The sequence below is a fragment of the Salmo trutta genome, chromosome 30, assembly GCF_901001165.1.
Source record: "Salmo trutta chromosome 30, fSalTru1.1, whole genome shotgun sequence".
Taxonomy (NCBI): Eukaryota; Metazoa; Chordata; class Actinopteri; order Salmoniformes; family Salmonidae; genus Salmo; species Salmo trutta.
In genome coordinates, this window is record NC_042986.1 from 29646017 (window position 1) to 29665655 (window position 19639).

Sequence of the window (19639 nt, forward strand, 5' to 3'; positions counted from 1 at the left end):
AGCAAGAAAGGCTGTTCCAGTCACCAATTGCCTTTTTACATATTCAGAGGATTCTAACTCCCGAGCGGTCTCAGTGCAAGAGGCGTCGCTATAGTACCTGGTTCGAATCCAGGCTGTATCACATCCGGCTGTGATTGGGAGTCCCATAGCGCGGCGCACAATTGGCCCAGCGTCGTCCGGGTTTGGCTGGAGTAGGCCGTCATTGTAAATAAGATTTTTTTCTTAACTGACTTGCCTAGTTAAATATTTATATTATACTCAGTATGTGGTGCATCTTTAAGAAAACAAGACTGACATATGTGGTCGTGTCTTTCTCTATGTGGGATGTAATCGTGGCATATATGGTATTGTGACACTGCTTCTTACTTGGGTTGTGGTATAGGTTGGGTCACCAATCTGCTGCTTCACAATGGCTGTGAATGAATTATGAGTAAACTGATCTACAAATAATAACAGTAACTTATTGATGCAAGTTTCTTCATAGATCAGTCTGTCAGCAGTCACCTGCACTGTCAAACAAGCCCAATAAGTTTGACAGCAATTCCTTCTGTGGGTCATTTTCAAAGCAGTAAAGTTCAGGGGCAAGTAAGCAGAAGTATGACATCATACCGTTACCTTACAAACCTTGATTCATACGTTTTAGATTCTAAAACATGAGAATTGAATGAACTCTTGATTGCTCTAAGATTCATTTAAACTTTTTGGCAGTCTGAAACAAAGTGTCCATAAGAGACAGGAGAGAAACCCAGGCACAGAAACATTGGAGAAAACAACCGCTTTAAGAGGAATATTTTGCAAGCAGGGTTGATACAGTGTGATAAGACATTTTCAATTAACGTTGAAAAAAAGGTTGTTACTGTAGGTTTTACAGAAAGATGATAGTCAATCTTGCAAAATACAAGGTACATTTAAGCACATAAAATTTTCATTGTACCGAGTTCAAGCAGCGCTTGATCTTGAACCGTGAGTTACACCACTAGGACAATAATCCACACTTTGTTCAAAAAGAGTTCTGCCTTTCAGAATGCCTAATATAATTCTGGTGGAATGTCTTATGATGGAGGAAATCTAACATGGTGAACGAAGGGGTCCCTTAATAATCAAACCGTTAAAATTGTGAAATTGTGATCATGATTAGAGCGAAACACCCAGATGCCAGTGTCACAATACAGCCTGCCTCCTTTCTGTATGAGCCAACAGCAGAATTGCACTGTTAGTTAAATACAGGATTGTACTGCGTATCAGAACTTCAAAAGCAAGCAATAGTGGAGTGGGGAAGAAAATGCAACACTTAGTATCACAGTGTTAGGTGAAAATTAACTGCCAGTTTAATAACCATACGATAAAACCTTCAAATACCATGACGAATCACACTAAAAAAATGACCATAAAAAAAAGAATGAAAAATGTTTAACCAGCTAGGTGGGACAAAGAAATGAAGGAAGGATGATTAGAATTCACAACCCCCCCGGCCCCAACACAAACAGTCATACACACAGGCGCACAGACATATGATCTAGCACACGCGCACACAAACAAAAACAACATGGACTCGCTAATCAATACAACCACATTATTTTCACAAACAAAATGACAACCTGCTAACAACTGAACATTACCCTGTCGCCTCAGTGACCTGAGAGGGGTAAACTAGTTGGTCAGGAACAATTCAGGCTGCTTGTCATACAGAAGGGGGAGGGGCTGATGGAGTGGAGGGGGATGTTTATAAGCTGTTTGTGTTTAAGAGTGTAGGTGGATTAACAGTGCAATTCAATTAGTTTTCCCCTTCTCCGGTCTCTCCCTCGTCTCCCTGGTTTTCCGATGTCCACAGCTGCAAAGAGAGGTAAAGATTTGTTACATTATATTCCCTAAATTGCATTTGGTACTTTCCACGTTAGAATTAACAGGGAAAAAACACATTGCCATAGCAATTTACAAAACAGATGCATATAACTGGAACCATCAATGAAATTACTATTGAATAAATGACAATACAAGAGGAAGATGTATCAAACCATTTACTATTTATACAAAAAAAATGTGATTACATAAATAGGAGACAAACAGAACTTACAGTCAGGTTGTCCCTTAGTAGTTGCATGATCAAGGTGCTGTCTTTGTAGGAATCCTCGTTTAAGGTGTCAAGTTCAGCGATAGCTTCATCAAATGCCTGTAAAGAGTAAATTACACTAAGAATAGAATGCAAAACTGCCACCAGCTATTCCAGTACACAGCTATTCCTCGACTATACAAATGTACACTGCCACTAATCATTTTGGTTAAATAGTGACATGCTGAAATAACTGTAGCAGGGGTGCCATTTTAAAACCAACTTCATTTTTTACAAACTGAGCCGAAGTCCCATCATACAAATGCAGAAACTGTCAAGATAAGGCATGCTACAATGGCTCTGCATGCGTTGAGTGAAGCTCTGTGCTATTGACTGTCTTGGGGGTAAAAGATGAGGCTGCATGACTTGGCACTTGAAGTCGCTTTCTCACCGTTTTGGCCAGGGTGCAGGCCTTCTCTGGGTTGTTGAGGATTTCATAGAAGAACACAGAGAAGTTGAGGGCCAGGCCGAGCCTGATGGGGTGTGTGGGCTGCATCTCCTTCTTGCTGATGTCGAAAGCATCCTGGTATGCCTGCTGGGAGTTATCCACTGTGGCTTTAAAAAGGAACAAGGAAGAGGATGAGTTTGAGCAATGCCATGATTCCAACATGCACTTAGTGTGCGGCAGTGCATTTCATCACATCTTTAGAGAATATTTTAACATATTCCTCTATGCACACATATGATCCATTAGGAGTTTCACGAGTCATGACGATGTGATTTGGTGCATTGTCCCATTTTATGTAACTCTAAATGAACTCTTGCTTACTTACTCTTCTTTGCGTCTCCAGCTGCTACCTCAGACAGGTATCTATAATAGTCGCCTTTCATTTTCAGGTAGAAAACCTTGCTCTCAGCTGCAGTCGCATTGGCAATTAGGTACTTATCAAGAAGTCCCTGAAAGAAATGTTTTGTTGTTGAAATCAGCATAACTGCCTAGAGAGAAATGTAAAAAGTCCCCTTTCACAGGGTAGACCACAACAGTTATTCTTACCAGCACGTCATTGCAGATGTCCTGCAGCTCGGTCTCAATCTTCTCCCGGTACTCCTTGGCCATGGCCTGCTTCTTCTCGTTGCCCTCTGTCTTCTGCTCGATGCTGGAGATGACGCGCCAGGATGAGCGGCGTGCCCCCACCACGTTCTTGTAGGCCACTGACAGCAGGTTGCGCTCCTCGTTGGAGAGTTCCCCACCCTGCTCCGTCACAGACTTCATGGCCCCGGCCATGTCGTCATAGCGCTCTGCCTGCTCAGCGAGCTTAGCCTTTTGTACTAGGTCGTTCTTGTCCATTTTTCAGTCTGTGTGAGAGAGAAACATAGTAAGGTGGGACTTTTTCTCCTTGTCTTATGTCTGTGCAGATGAAGGAAAGGACTATTGAGATTAGATATACCTATGTCATATAACTGGTAAATTACAGCATTTATTCAAACTGCTGAGAGGAGACACCTGCAAGAGGGGCAGTAGGTTCCTTCTTGGTTAGATTCGGACATTCTTATAAATTCATGGCAAGGGGAGTATTATATCTCCTACCTCCATACTACCTTTTGGGCCACGATTATGCAATTTACTATGAATTCAAATACGAATGCAATTGAATGTAGCTCGTACTACTAGCTAAATCAGGCAGGTAGCCTAACGGTTAGAAGCGTTTTGCCAGTATCCGAAATGTCTACTATGACTGCACCTATCCGGTGTGTGTGATTTAAAAAAAGATTTTTTATATATAAATATATTTTTTACACTCGGTCTTAATTTTTTACTGGTGCATGGCCGCTGTTGTATACCGGATACCATACAACTTCGTCATGGCGGTGTGTTCCTGAAAATGTTCTCGCAAGTAACTTGTCTAGTACTGTAGCAGCAATGCGTGGGGCCGTTGGGCTACCTAGCTACATGTCGTCGAGTTAGATAGCTAGCTAGTTACTCCAGCTAGCCAATTCTGACTGAGCAACCAACCGACCTTTCGATCTCTTCACCCGCCCCAAATCACTAAATATTATAAAGTCTCAATAGTTAGATATTGGTTTGCTATCTGACGTTTTAGTTATTACTAGCTATATTAATACATGATTAAAACGGTGTCTGGATGGCGGAGCTCTGCCTAGCTAGCTTCAGCCAACTAACGACGTTGCGGTAAAACGCTTGATGTAGCTAACTAGCTGGCTAGCAAACGCTTCGGCATTTCTCAAAACGGCCTAACTTTGGTTACCATTATTGTTAAACGAAACCATAATTTAACGTAGCAGGCTAACAAATAATTGTTTTCTTATAGATGTAGCCTTGCCAACAATCTACACAATTATCCCGCTAACGTTGCGGGTCAGATTGTGACATTATTACCTAGCCGCAAAGGCCTGTGCTCAGCCTGCTAGGGATGCAAGTCGAGAGATCCGATAGTAGCAGCTTAGCACGTCAGAAGAGTGGAAGATGTCAAATAATGGCTAGCGGGAAAGTAGAAAGCTAACTTTCGCTAGCCGAAAAATACGATGTTCGAGGGTTATCGACTTCTCGTATGTCCATTTAAATAGGGACCAGTCAATTGTTATTTTGTACTACGATGTAACGTTAACCAGCTTCTAACGAGTATCTTACAGTTAGCTAACGAGTTTCAGTCGCGTACATGGCCTAGGTCAGCAAGCTTGCAAGAACAAAGTGTCATGATTGCCAGTTAGCAAGTCCTTGTTCGGCCCACTTCAGAGGAGCGCTGTCTGATTTAGCGAGCTAGCATGATGGCTAACGAATATAATTACACCGAAACGAATATACTGTGTAATATTGAACACAATAAATAAAGACCTAACACATAAATGCACTTTCATCGGGTCCCCGATTATACAAACTCACAATATTTACGGCTCTAATTCCTGATTTTATTCTCTGAAAGATGCAGCCTCCGTCCTCCGTCTCACTCCTAGAATCGTTCAGGGCAGTACCACTTCCGCTATATTGACGCTTCTGTTTCCTCTAGCTAGCTAACTACATGTCAAACCGAGACTTCAACCTTTGACAGACATTCCATCTATTGGTTTTAATCATTTTTATAAAGCTACCTACTATGTTTTATTATCAAAGCACTCAATGGGAGAGACTCAACCTCTTATTTAAACCAGGACAGTGCAGTGTGTAGCAAGAGGAACAGCTGTACACATGTCTTCAATGTAGCACTGAATTCAATGCATGGTGGACCCACTCTATGGATGCACCTGCCACTGGACATTGGAAGCAGTTATACTTCCCTATGACTAACAGTTGAAGGACAAATCTCATCACATTGTTGAAAAATAAAGGAGATTTGAAAAATTGTAGAAAAAGAAATGCACTAGCAATTGGCCAGTGTTTTAAGATATACCAAGACCAGGTGTGTTTTTGCACTATAGATGGGCTTGCACACTCCTACATACTGTACTCTATTCAGTGTATGTGCAATTGACATTCAGGGCATTTTACAGTGGAGCATGTTGAGCCTGTATGAGTCAATATGACTCAAAGCTAATAGACATGCTTTGGAATGTGGATAAGCAGAGTGGCAAACAGTGTTCAGTATTTTACAATGACTTAATTTCAAATAATACAGTTGACTCATACATGTACATTTCATAAGTGCAGTGCTGTTCATCAGTCATTTTGCTTGCTTTGGTTTTGTGCATGCCTCAAGTTATTGCATGATCAGGGGTCCAATGTAGAACAGTTTAGCACTTGGTGAAGAATGCATCACAGCCTGAAGAAATTCATCCTGTCCCCAAGGGCCCTCACAGTGTCATACAGGAGAACCATTGAGAGCATACTGTTGGGCTGCATTGCAGCCTGGTACGGCAACTCCACCACCGCTGACCGCAAGGTACTACAGAGGGTGGTACACTCAGCCAATCACACCATTGGGTGCACACTGACTGCCCTCTAGGACACCTACAACACCACGTAGCGCAGGAAGGCAAAGAAGATCATCAGAGACTCCGCACCGACTGTTCTCCCCGCTTCCATCACTCAGGCGCAGGCAGTATAGGAGCATCATGGCAAAAACTGAAATACGATCCAATATCTTATACCCCGAGACCGTCAGGCTGCTGAATAGCCCCCACTGGTCAGCTCCCCGTCACCCTTCCCACCCCTTGCTGCTCCCCCTATGAACATCCCCCACCTCAACAGGCCCTGCCCCCACCTGATGGACATTTATTGTGATGAATAGCCACCACTAGTCAGCTACTTACTCCTCCTACCCCCAGACTTGACCTGCACTGTTGGAGCTCAAAACTTAAGATTTTCACTGTACCCTGCAACCCTGTGCATGTGACCAAAACTCTCTAGTGTCCAACTTCTATTCATATACACAACCTATCATAAGTATTCACCCCCCTTGGGTTTTTTTCACATTTTGTGTCAAAATGTGATTAAAATGTATTTACTTGTAATTTTTCTTTTCAAAATTCTTCTTGCTGTCAAGGTGTTAGGGATCATGACTAAACAGAAATATTCAAGTCGTGCCATATATTCTCAAACAGATTTAATACAAAACTGTACCTTGGCCACTCAGGAACATTCACTGTCTTCTTGATAAGCAACTCCAGTGTAGATCTGACATTTTGTTGTAGGTTATTGTCTTGCTGAAATCTAGGATTTTGCCAGTCCTTAGCTCCATCCCATTTCTTTTTATCCTGAAAAACTCCCCAGTCTTTGCCAATGTCAAGCACACCCATACCATGATGCGGCCACCACGTTTGAAAATAAGGAGGCAGTATAATGGCAGTATAATGGATTTTCCCCAAGCATAAGGCTTTGCATTAAGGCCAAAAAGTGTATTACTTTGCCGTGTTTTCCCCCTCAGTATTACTTCAGTGCTTTGTTGCATACAGGATACATGTTTTGGATTATTTGTATTCTATATATGTGTATTCTTCTTTTCACTTTGTCATTTAGGTTATTACTGTGGAGTCACTATAATGTTGATCCATCCTCAGTTTTCTCCTATCACAGCCATTGAACACTGTAGCTGTTTTAAAATCACCATGGCCTCATTGTGACATCCCTGAGAAGTTTCCTTCCTGTCCTTCAGTTCAGAAGGATGACTATCTTCGATTTGTCTGGGTGGTTTAATACATCATCCACAGCATAATTATTAACTTGACCATGCTTAGATATTCAATGTCTGATTTGTTATTGCTATCCATCTACCAATTACTGCCCTTCTTCATGAGGCTTTTGAAAAGCTCCCTGGTCTGTGGTTGAATTTGTGCTTGAAATTCAATACTTGACTTAGGGACCTTACAGATGTGTATATATAGGGGACAAAGGAAGGGGTAGTCATTAAACAATCATGTCAACCCCTATTATCTGACACAGTGAGTCCATGTAATTTATGGGATTTGTTAATCCAAATTTTACTCCTGAACAACTATATTTTAGTTATTAAATTTGTAAAATTGTAGAATTTAATTTCACTTTTAGAGTATTTTTTGTATATCAACGACAAAAAAAAAATATCTATTTCAATCCCACTTTGTAACGCAACAAAATATGTACAAATCCAAGGGGGTGAATACTTATAACCATCGGGTTATAATGTAATTAATCACCTTCCCCTTCCTTACCACAAAAACAATCTGCTCATTGCAAATGCATTTTATTGATTACACATGTATGTTAAGTATTTGCACATAAAATGTGTACAGAATGTTTGTGCGATAATAGACCAGTTTTCCTAACACCTTTTGATTCAGTGCTGTCAATCATGAAGCCTGATCTCAAAAGACCTGAAAGAAAAACCTTGAAATTGTTGACCACAGTAAAAAAAGATATACAGTTGAAGTCGGAAATTTACATAAACTAGTTTTAATGACGCCAACCTAAGTGTATCAACCCCTCCACAAATTTCTTGTTAAACTATAGTTTTGGCAAATCAGTTAGAACATCTACTTTGTGCATGACACAAGTCATTTTTCCAACAATTGTTTACAGACAGATTATTTCACTGTATCACAATTCCAGTAGGTCAGAAGTTTACATACACTAAGTTGACTGTGCCTTTAAACAGCTTGGAAGTTCCAGAAAATGATGTCATGGATTTATAAGCTTCTGATAGGCTAATTGACACAATTTGAGTCAATTGGAGGTGTACCTGTGGATGTACTTCAAGACCTACCTTCAAGACCTAGCAAACTCAGTACCTCTTTGCTTGACATCATGGGAAAATCAAAAGAAATCAGCCAAGACCTCAGAAAAAAAATTGTAGACCTCTGGTTCATCCTTGGGAGCAATTTCCAAACTCCTCAAGGTACCACGTTCATCTGTACAAACAATAGTACGCAAGTATAAACACCATGGGACCACGTAGCCGTCACACCGCTCAGCAAGGAGACGCGTTCTGTCTCCTAGAGATGAACGTACTTTGGTGCGAAAAGTGCAAATCAATCCCAGAACAACAGCAAAGGACCTTGTGAAGATGCTGGAGGAAACCGGTACAAAGGTATCTATATCCACAGTAAAACGAGTCCTATATCAACATAACCTGAAAGGCCGCTCAGCAAGGAAGAAGCCATTGCTCCAAAACCACCATAAAAAAGCCAGACTACGGTTTGCAACTGCACATGGGGACAAAGATCATACTTTTTGGAGAAATGTCCTCTGGTCTAATGAAACAAAAATAGAACTGTTTGGCCATAATGACCAAATCAAATATATTTCTCAGACACATGGTTTGCAGGTGTTAATGCAAGTGTAGCGAAATGCTTGTGCTTCTAGTTCCGACCATGCAGTTATATCTAACAATTTCACAACAACTACCTTATACACACACAAGTATAAAGGAATGAGTACGAATATGTACATAAAAATATATAAATGAGTGATGCCCGAACGGCATAGGCAAGATGCAGTAGATGGTATAGCGTACAGTATATACATATGAGATGAGCAATGTAGGGTATGAGAACATTATATAAAGTGGCATTGTTTAAAGTGGCTAGTGATGCAGTAGACGGTATAGCATACAGTATATACATAAGAGATGAGTAATGTAGGGTAAGTAAACATTATGTAAAATAAAGTGGCTAGTGATATATTGATTACATCAATTTTACCATTAATAAAGTGGTTGGAGTTGTTGTGTTTGGAGGAAAAAGGGGGAGGCTTGTAAGCCGAAGAACACCATCCCAACCGTGAAGCACGGGGGTGGCAGCATCATGTTGTGGGGGTGCTTTGCTGTAGGAGGGACTGGTGCACTTCACAAAATAGATGGCATACTGAGGAAGGAATATTATGTGGATATATTGAAGCAACATCTCAAGACATCAGTCAGGAAGTTAAAGCTTGATCGCAAATGGGTCTTCCAAATGGACAATGACCCCAAGCATACTTCCAAAGTTGTTGCAAAATGGCTTAAGGACAACAGTCAAGTTATTGGAGTGGTCAACAGAAAGCCCTGACCTCAATCCTATAGAAAATTTGTGGGCAGAACTGAAAAGGCGTGTGTGAGCAAGGAGTCCTATAAACCTGACTCAGTTACACAAGCTGTCAGGAGGAATGGGCCAAAATTCACCCTTATTGTGGGAAGCTTGTGGAAGGCTACCTGAAACGTTTGACCCAAGTTAAACAATTTAAAGGCAATGCTACCAAATACTAATTGAGTGTATCTGAACTTCTGACCCACTGGGAATGTGATGAAAGAAATAAAAGCTGAAATAAATCACTCTTCTATTATTCTGACATATCACATTCTTAAAATTAAGTGGTGATCCTAACTGACCTAAGACATGGAATTTTTACGAGGATTAAATGTCAGGAATTGTGAAAAACTGAGTTTAAATGTATTTGGCTCAGGTGTATGTAAACTTCCGACTTCAACTGTATATATAAGAATACTTCGCTAAATGTCAGAGGATGATATGGGGGTAGATTAAAGAAACAGGAATAATTAAATCAATAATCCTGAGAGGAGTATACTGGTAGTGATTGAAAGCAGTGGATGAAGTTGAGTTGTCTTATTTTGGTGGTCTGTACGCTATCCATCTTCCAGCTCTTCAAAAAGTGAGCACCTGTGTCTCTTCATGTAATAGACCAATGGTACCTAGATTTCAGACCCCATGAGTAGCTGTAGAGAAAAAGAAAACATACCGTCATTGGCATCCATCACAAGTATCAACGGCATTAGATAAAAAATGTATGACCTAGTTGCCCAACAAAGTAGGCAGCTTAGAGAACTATAATTGAGAGCTACACACTTTCAGTCCCATTAATTTCCTCTGATCATGCTCAGGTTCCGCTGTCCACCTCAGGAAGGTGCAGACATCTTTGGCCACCTGGCTCATAGTGGCTGAGGTGCCTGTGGAGTGATATCATTAGGAAAAAGGGTTGCCATTGAACATGCACAGTGCATATCTAGTGGTTTTGTACAGGTGTGCGATATCCTAGTCTGATAAAGAGAAGAGTCTAATCTACACACAATGTAGACCACTCACCATCCTCAAACTATAGAACCTTGTTGTAGATGGGAGGAGCCAAGCCAATGGCCTTGCCAGGGAAATTACGATTGTAGAAGAGGTCCTCTCTCACTTCGACCCCTGCAGGGGGTCACAGTATCCTGTCAGTAAGAAGAACACGTAGTTCTCTCCTCCATGTCTGCAAGGAAAGCCGGAGGCAGATTGTGAATACTGCACACTCAAAAGACCATTTCCTTCACAACTGTGGTAGGCCAGTTGAGAACAAGTTCTCATTTACAACTGCGACCTGGCCAAGACAAAGCAAAGCAGTGCGGCAAAAACAACACAGAGTTACACATGGGATAAACAAACGTACAGTCAATAACACAATAGAAAAATCTGTATACAATGTGTGCAAATTAAGTAAGGAGGTAAGGCAATAAATAGGCCATAGTGGCGAAGTAATCACAATTTAGCAAATAACACTGGAGTGATAGGTGTGCAGATGAGGATGTGCAAGTAGAAATACTGGTGTGCAAAAGAGCAGAAAAACAAATATGGGATGAGGTAGGTAGTTGGTTGGATGGGCTATTTACAGATGGGCTGTGTACAGCTGCAGCGATCGGTAAGCTGCTCTGACAGCTGATGCTTAAAGTTAGTGAGGGAGATATATGTCTCCAACTTCAGTGATTTTTGCAATTCGTTCCAGTCATTGGCAGCAGAGAACTGGAAGGAAAGGCGGCCAAAGCAGGTGTTGGCTTTGAGGATGACCTGTGAAAAATACCTGCTGGAGCGCGTGCTACGGGTGGGTGTTGCTATGGTGACCAGTGAGCTAAGATAAGGCGGCGCTTTACCTAGCAAAGACTTATAGATGACCTGGAGCCAGTGAGTTTGGCGACGAATATGTAGTGAGGACCAGCCAATGAGAGCATACAGGTCGCAGTGGTGGGTAGTATATGGGGCTTTGGTGACAAAACGGATGGCACTGTGATAGACTGCATCCAATTTGCTGAGTAGAGTGTTGGAGGCTATTTTGTAAATGACATCACTGAAGTCAAGGATCGGTAGGATAGTCAGTTTTACGAGGGTATGTTTGGCAGCACGAGTGGAGGCTTTGTTGTGAAATAAGAAGCCGATTCTAGATTTCATTTTGTATTGGATGCTTAATGTGAGTCTGGAAGGAGAGTTTACAGTCCAACCAGACACCTAGGTATTTGTAGTTGTCCACATATTCTAAGTCAGAACAGTCCAGAGTAGTGATGCTAGTCGGGCGGGCGGGTGCGGGCAGCGATCGGTTGAAGAGCATGCATTTCGTTTTACTAGCATTTAAGAGCAGTTGGCGGCCACGGAAAGAGTGTTTTATGGCATTGAAGCTTGTTTGGAGGTTTGTTAACACAGTGTCCAAAGAAGGGCCAGATGAATACAGAATGGTGTCGTCTGCGTAGGAAGTGGATCAAAGAATCACCCACAGCAAGAGCGACATCATTGATATATACAGAGAAAAGAGTCAGCCCGAGAATAGAACCCTGTGGCACCCCCATAGAGACTGCCAGAGGTCCAGACAACAGGCCCTCCGATTAGACACACTGAACTCTATCTGAGAAGTAGTTGGTGAACCAGGTGAGGCAGTCATTTGAGAAACCAAGGCTGTTGAGTCTGCCGATAAGAATACGGTGATTGACAGAGTCAAAAGCCTTGGCCAGGTCGATGAAGATGGCTGCACAGTACTGTCTTTTATCGATGGCAGTTATGATATCTTTTAGGACCTTGAGCGTGGCTGAGGTGCACCCGTGACCAGCTCGGAAACCGGATTGCATAGCGGAGAAGGTACGGTGGGATTCGAAATGGTCGGTGATCTGTTTGTTCACTTAGCTCTCGAAGACTTTAGAAAGGCAGGGAAGGATGGATATAGGTCTGTAACAGTTTGGGTCTAGCGCCTCCCCCTTTGAAGAGGGGGATGACCGCGGCCGCTTTCCAATCTTTAGGAATATCAGACGTTACGAAAGAGGTTGAACAGGCTAGTAATAGGGGTTACAACAATGGCGGCGGATGATATTAGGAAGAGAGGGTCCAGATTGTCTAGCCCAGCTGATTTGTAGGGATCCAGATTTTGTAGGATTTGGGTGAAGGAGAAGCGAGAAGGATTGTTGCTGCAGGGGGTGCAGAGCTGTTGGCCGGGGTTGGGGTAGCCAGGTGGAAAGCATGGCCAGCCGTAGAGAAATGCTTATTGAAATTCTCGATTATCGTGGATTTATCGGTGGTGACAGTGTTTCTCAGCCTCAGAGCAGCGGGCAGCTGGGAGGAAGTGCTCTTATTCGCCATGGACTTTACAGTGTCCCAAAACTTTTTGGAATTAGTGCTACAGGATGCAAATTTCTGTTTGAAAAAGCTAGCCTTTGCTTTCCTAAATTACTGTGTATATTGGTTCCTGACTTCCCTGAAAAGTTGCATATCGTGGGGACTATTTGATGCTAGTGCAGTGCGCCACAGGATGTTTTTGTGCTGGTCAAGGGCAGTCAAGTCTGGAGTGAACCAAGGGCTATGTCTGTTCTTAGTTCAAATTTATTTGAAAGGGCATTCTTATTTAAGATGAGGAAAGCACTTTTAAAGAAGAACCAGGCATCCTCTACTGACGAGATGAGGTCAATATCCTTCCAGGATACCCGGGCCAAGTCAATTAGAAAGGCCTGCTCGCGGAAGTGTTTTAGGGGGCGTTTGACAGCAATGAGGGGTGGTCGTTTGACCGCGGACCCATAACGGACGCAGGCAATGAGGCAGTGATCGCTGAGATCCTGGTTGAAAACAGCAGAGGTGTATTTAGAGGGCAAGTTGGTCAGGATGATATCTATGAGGGTGCCCATGTTTACAGATTTGGGGTTGTACCTGGTAGGTTCATTGATAATCTCACACAAATTAAGGGCATTGATCTTAGATTGTAGGACACCCAGGTGTTAAGCATATCCCAGTTTAGGTCACCTAACAGTACGAACTCTGCCGATAGATGGGGGGCAATCAATTCACATATAGTGTCCAGGGCACAGCTGGAAGCTGAAGGGGGTCCATAACAAGCTTCAACAGTGAGGGACTTATTTCTGGAGAGATGAATTTTTTATAAAGTAGATGCTTGAACTGTTTGGGCATAGACCTGGATAGTATAACGGAACTCTGCAGGCTATTGCAACCCCGCCCTCTTTAGCAGTTCTATCTTGATGGAAAATGTAATTGGGGATGGACATTTCAGAATTTTTGGTGGCCTTCCTAAGCCAGGATTCAGACACGGCTAGGACATCAGGGTTGGCAGAGTGTGCTAAAGAAGTGAATAAAGCAAACTTAGGGAGGAGGTTTCTGATGTTAACATGCATGACCCCAAGGCTTTTACAGTTACAGAAGTCAACAAATGATAGTGCCTGGGGACACGCAGGGCCTGGGTTAACCTCTACATCACCAGAGGAACAGAGGAGGAGTAGGATGAGGGTACGGGTAAAGGCTATAAGAACTGGTCGTCTAGTGCATTGGGAACAGAGAATAAAAGGACCAGATTTCTGGGCATGGTAGGATATATTCAGGGCATAAGGTACAGGCAAGGGTATGGTAGGGTACGAGTACAGTGGAGGTAAACCTAGGCATTGAGTGACAATGAGAGAGGTAGCATCTCTGGAGGCGCCAGTTAAGCTAGGTGCGGTCTCCGCGTGTGTGGGGGGTGGGACAAAGGAGCTATCTGAGGCATGTTGAGCGGGACTAGGGGCTCCGCAGTAAAATAAAACAATGAGAGCTACCCTAAACAACAGTATACAAAGCATATTGACATTAGAGAGAGAGGCATAAAGCAATCACAGGTGTTGATTGGGAGAGCTAAGACGACAATGGGTAAGACAACAACGGGTAAACAGCTAAGACGACAACAACGGGTAAACAGCTAAGACAACAACAACGGGTAAATGGTGATGAATGGGTAGAGAGCGTCAGTTAGCTACACACAGGGCCTGAGTTCGAGGCTGGGGCCGACAGATAAACAAATTAAGTACCGTGTTAATGAACAGTCCAGCAGGCATCAGCTGTGTAGCCGAGTGATCATAGGGTCCAATGAGCAGCAATAGATGAAACAGGGAGCCGTTCGGTAGTCGTTACTACGCTAGGCGAGCGGGAGTTCAGAAAGCTAGCGGGCCGGGGCTAGCAGATGGGTCTTCACCGACAGAGGCCGGTTGAGAGCACATAGGCTGAATTACGTCAGCAGACCAGCAGTGATGGATCGGCAGGGCTCCGTGTCGACAATGGGTCCAGGCCAATTGGCAAGAGAGGTATTGTAGTTGGTGTACATCGTTTGCTAGCTGGGAGATGGGCCTAGCTCGAGGCTAGCCCGAGGCTAACTGGTGCTTGCTTCTGGACAAGGGCTTTAGCCACAATAGCCACTCGGCAGCAGCTAGCTAGCCGCGATGATCAGGTGTGATGGTCCAGAGCTTGCGGCAGGAATCCGGTAATGTCGTGGAAAAAAGCAGTCCGATGTGCTCAGGGCTAATATCGCGCTGTGCAGACTGGCAGGTATTATCCGGGCTAAAGCGGCTGGTGTCTGAGCTAAAGGTAAAGACCGCTAGCAGTGGCTAACAATGACTAAATAGCTAGTAGCTAATTAGCTGGCTAGCTTCTGATGGAGGTTCCATTTATAAGGTCTAAAAAATATCAGATCCGTACCACATTGGGTGAGGTGGGTTGCAGGAAGGTATATTTAATCCGAAAATGGGAAAAAAAAGAGATTTCAATATATTGAAATGCACACAAAAAAAACCCCAGAAAAAAACAGAATATTTACACGGGACAAAAACAAACATGTCTTACTGCTACGCCATCTTGGATACGTCCTTCAGCTATTCACTTGTGCTTATAATCTATAAAGGCAGCAGAATTGGCGAAATGGGCCATAACAGGAAGGGTTAGGTGAAAGCTACAAATGTCCCTAGATTCAAAGCAAGGAACTAAACCTGTGTAAACAGTCATATGTACATTTTAGACCTTGCTTGGGGTGAACCTATTACCTGGCATTGACTATGTAGCTGAGGTCAGGGGGTAGGGCTCAATTGTTCGACACACGGGCAGCCTCTGGGTTGGGGTATGACTTTAGGGAAGTAGTCCGACAGCTTCCCTGGACATGTCAACATCTCTACAGAGTCGTCAGGGCCATCTACTGGGATTTTTTTTTTTGCGTCAACATTCATTTTTTGTATTTCTCGTTAGTAGTTGTTATAAAAACAGCTGATTACCGTAATTTCCGGACTATAAGCCGCTACTATTTTCCCACGCTTTGAACCTCGCGTCTTAAACAATGACGCGGCTAATATATGGATTTTTTCCCGCTTTAAAAAAACAAAAACAAAAAAACATTCTGTGACGTGCTCAGTTTTTTGCCGGCAGGAAGCTTTCATTAGACCAATGAAATTTCCTAACGGGTTAAGGTCAAACAACTTTTTTGTTTACTGTTTAGATTAGATTAATTCGAGCGCGCTCAAACTTCCCATCATTCTGATTACGGTAGTCATTTTATCACCCTCATCATGGCAAAGACACGGAGAAATGCATACGATGCAGCTTTCAAGTTGAAGGCGATTGATCTGGCTGTTGGAAAAGGAAATATGGCTGCTGCACGGGAGCTTGATCTGGAGCAATGACTTTCTTGGTAGGCTACTGTTTACTGCTAATTTTGTATTTTTTGTTACAAGCCGTGTTTCGTTAAAGCCTGTGTAAAGTTAATTTGTTTCAATGTACCGGTAGGCACCTGCGGCTTATAGACATGTGCGGCTTATTTATGTTCAAAATAATATATATTTTTTAATTCAGTGGGTGCGGCTTATATTCAGGTGCGCTCAATAGTCCGGAAATTACGGTACTCTATTTTGGAATATATGCTTTAGTAACACAAGTCAGTTGCTCTCACCTTTTCAGCAAGCACCTTGACTTCAGCCTATGTCTGCGAGACTTCTACAAGGTTTTGGAAGGCCATGTATTCCATACTATGACAGGCAGAAAACACCTGCTTGTACACCTGATATCCAAGTCAGATACTGTGGGACAAAACAACAGACGCATGAGAGAATTGTGTAACCTCAACGTGTTTCTCAGGGAGCCATTTAAACATCCCCTCACATGAGTGATAATAACATAAAGGAAGTGATCTAACCTGGCATGATCAAGAGATGACAGCATGCCACTGAGTCCATGGGTAAAATGGTGGGTGAAGCTCCAGATCTGAGGCGTTCACCGTCTGGTGAAGCATCTGAGCAATACTGCCCCTCCTGCAGTCAACACACCCAACGACGATAGGGCCATCTTTCCTCTGGGCAGACTGGCAAAAGACATGTTGCTTGCCTGTGGAAAAGGTGAAATCAAGGTGAATGTCAGTAGACTACATACAGTGAAGAAAAGGGTGAATAGATAACTTGGTCTTTTAGTTAAAAAATACATGTCCTCAGCTTTTACATAAGACAACTACTGTAGAGCACTGCCAATAACTGAGTTTCAAACAACTTAACTTGAGCTAGTGACTTGACTTGTTGTTAGAGTTCGCTAGCTATAGTAGTAGCTAGAGGTCCTATTGGTCCATCTTCTTAGCTAGACAGAAAACTAATGCTACCGGTGATAGATGACCTTGCGATATTCAAAACAAAATTCCATTACAAATCCAATATTATCCAATTGAGAAAGGCTGTAATTAAGATATAGCTCAGATTACCTGATTAGTGATGACGACACTCTTCAGAAGAGTTCTGCTGCTACAGCACACAACTGTCCCATGAACCGCAATGCTTGCACCCAGCTTTACTACGCTCTGAAAGTTTCCTTCCCTCTGCTGAGTGCAGCGTGAGTATGTCCAGCAGGTGGTGATCAAGGGGAGTTACCAAACAATCACAGTGACATAACTGTCCTTCAACTTCTTCTGTAACTGCACTGTTACTGGTTAAGGCTATAATGACACGTCTGACACCCAAATCGATATTTCATTTCAGAATGTATAAACAATTTGGTTAGGGTCAGTTTTAGGCTTTTGCTAGTCGGTTTAAGCGTCAGCTGGCCTTATATAGTTTATCCCACTGTTACTGTAACCAGCCATACATACCAATGGCTGAGACTAATATAGATCTCTGCAAACTCAAACAAGGCCGACAACAAAGAGAAGAGTTTTGAGCTGCGTTCAAATACTCATACTAACCGTACTATTTTTTTGTGATGTAAATTGAGTATGTAGTATGCTTATTGGATATAGCTAGTATGCCAAAAGTTCCCGGGTGTCGTACTTCATTCGCGAAAATACAAAGTATACAAGCAGTGGACACTATTTCCGTGCGTTTAGGGCCCATAATACAATTCTTCCTAAAATAGGCGTGGCTTCACTACGTTTTCAGATTTGAAAAGAATGTCGGCAAAAAATGCAGCCGAAGTTCGACAAGAGCGGATAGAATTTCATTGCTTTAATCGTACATCTAGATGTTCCGCTAGCGGAACGCCTCGCCAATATCCAATGATAGAGTGTGGCGCGAATTACAAACACCTCAAAAATCCCAAAACTTCAATTTTTCAAACATATGACTATTTTACACCATTTTAAAGACAAGACTCTCCTTTATCTAACCACATTGTCCGATTTCAAAAAGGCTTTACAGCGAAAGCAAAACATTAGATTATGTCAGGAGAGTACCCAGCCAGAAATAATCACACACCCATTTTTCAAGCTAGCATATAATGTCACAAAAACCAAAACCACAGCTAAATGCAGCACTAACCTTTGATGATCTTCATCAGATGACACACCTAGAACATTATGTTATACAATACATGCATGTTTTGTTCAATCAAGTTCAAAAACCAGCTTTTTACATTAGCATGTGATGTTCAGAACTAGCATACCCACCGAAAACTTCCGGTGAATTTACTAAATTACTCACGATAAACGTTCACAAAAAACATAAATTATTTTAAGAATTATAGATACAGAACTCCTTTATGCAATCGCGGTGTCCGATTTTAAAATAGCTTTTCGGTGAAAGCACATTTTGCAATATTCTGAGTAGATAGCCCGGCCATCATGGCTAGCTATTTTGACACCCACCAAGTTTGGCACTCACCAAACTCAGATTTACTATAAGAAAAATTGGATTACCTTTGCTGTTCTTCATCAGAATGCACTCCAAGGACTTCTACTTCAACACCCAATGTTGTTTTGGTTCCAAATAATCCATAGTTATATCCAAATAGCTGCGTTTTGTTCTTGCGTTCAAGACACTATCCGAAGGGTGACGCGCCGGCGCATATCGTGACAAAAAAATTCAAAATATTCCATTACCGTACTTCTAAGCATGTCAAACGCTGTTTAAAATCAATTTTTATGCGATTTTTCTCGTAAAATAGCAATCATATTCCGACCGGGAGACCTTGTTTTCGTTCAAACACTGAAAATAGAAAATGGAGTCTTCACATGCGCGCCAGTGTCATTGTTCTCAGAACGACCACTTTCCAAAACCCCTACTGTTTTTCGCCCAGGGACTGCAGAGATCTCATTCCATGTTCTGGCACCTTCTGAGAGCCTATGGGAGCCTTAGAAAATGTCACATTACAGCAGAGATCCTCTATTTTCGATAAAGAGGCTATAGAAGGCCAAGAAATGGTCCGAGAGGGCACTTCCTGTATGGAATCTTCTCAGGTTTTGGCCTGCCATATGAGTTCTGTTATACTCACAGACACCATTCAAACAGTTTGAGAAACTTTAGGGTGTTTTCTATCCAAATCAAAAAGTATATGCATATTCTAGTTTCTGGGCAGGAGTAATAACCAGATTAAATCGGGTACGTTTTTATCCGTCCGTGAAAATACTGCCCCCTATCCTAAACAGGTTAACTAATTATGACAAATGTTAAGAAAATGTTGAGCAATGTAATAAAGTAATTACTTTTCAAATAAGTTACGCTACATGTTATGTTGGCTACGCTGTCCTTAAAAAATGCATAGCATATCATTACAGCAGTAGGTATGTTAGCTAGTTACCTAACGTTAATTGGTTACTAATACACCGAACTTGCCAGTATATTAACTATATGCTATCTAACTACCTAACGTTTATTGACTTGATTATTCACG

At 42.3% G+C, this 19639-nt stretch overlaps 1 protein-coding gene and 1 pseudogene across 1 annotated transcript; both read right to left on the reverse strand.

Moving 5' to 3' along the window:
• Positions 1–760: 760 nt before the first annotated feature.
• On the reverse strand, positions 761–5073 carry LOC115168462 (14-3-3 protein beta/alpha-2). The gene is made up of 6 exons (XM_029723776.1): positions 4953–5073; positions 3105–3406; positions 2884–3007; positions 2502–2665; positions 2075–2170; positions 761–1831 (listed from the first exon to the last, which is right to left on the reverse strand). The coding sequence occupies exons 2-6, from the start codon at positions 3396–3398 to the stop codon at positions 1775–1777; spliced, it is 735 nt and encodes a 244-aa protein (XP_029579636.1). The 5' UTR covers positions 3399–3406; positions 4953–5073; the 3' UTR covers positions 761–1774.
• A 4831-nt stretch (positions 5074–9904) lies between these two features.
• Positions 9905–16511, reverse strand: LOC115168902 (cytochrome c1, heme protein, mitochondrial-like; annotated as a pseudogene).
• Between the last annotated feature and the right edge of the window lie 3128 nt (positions 16512–19639).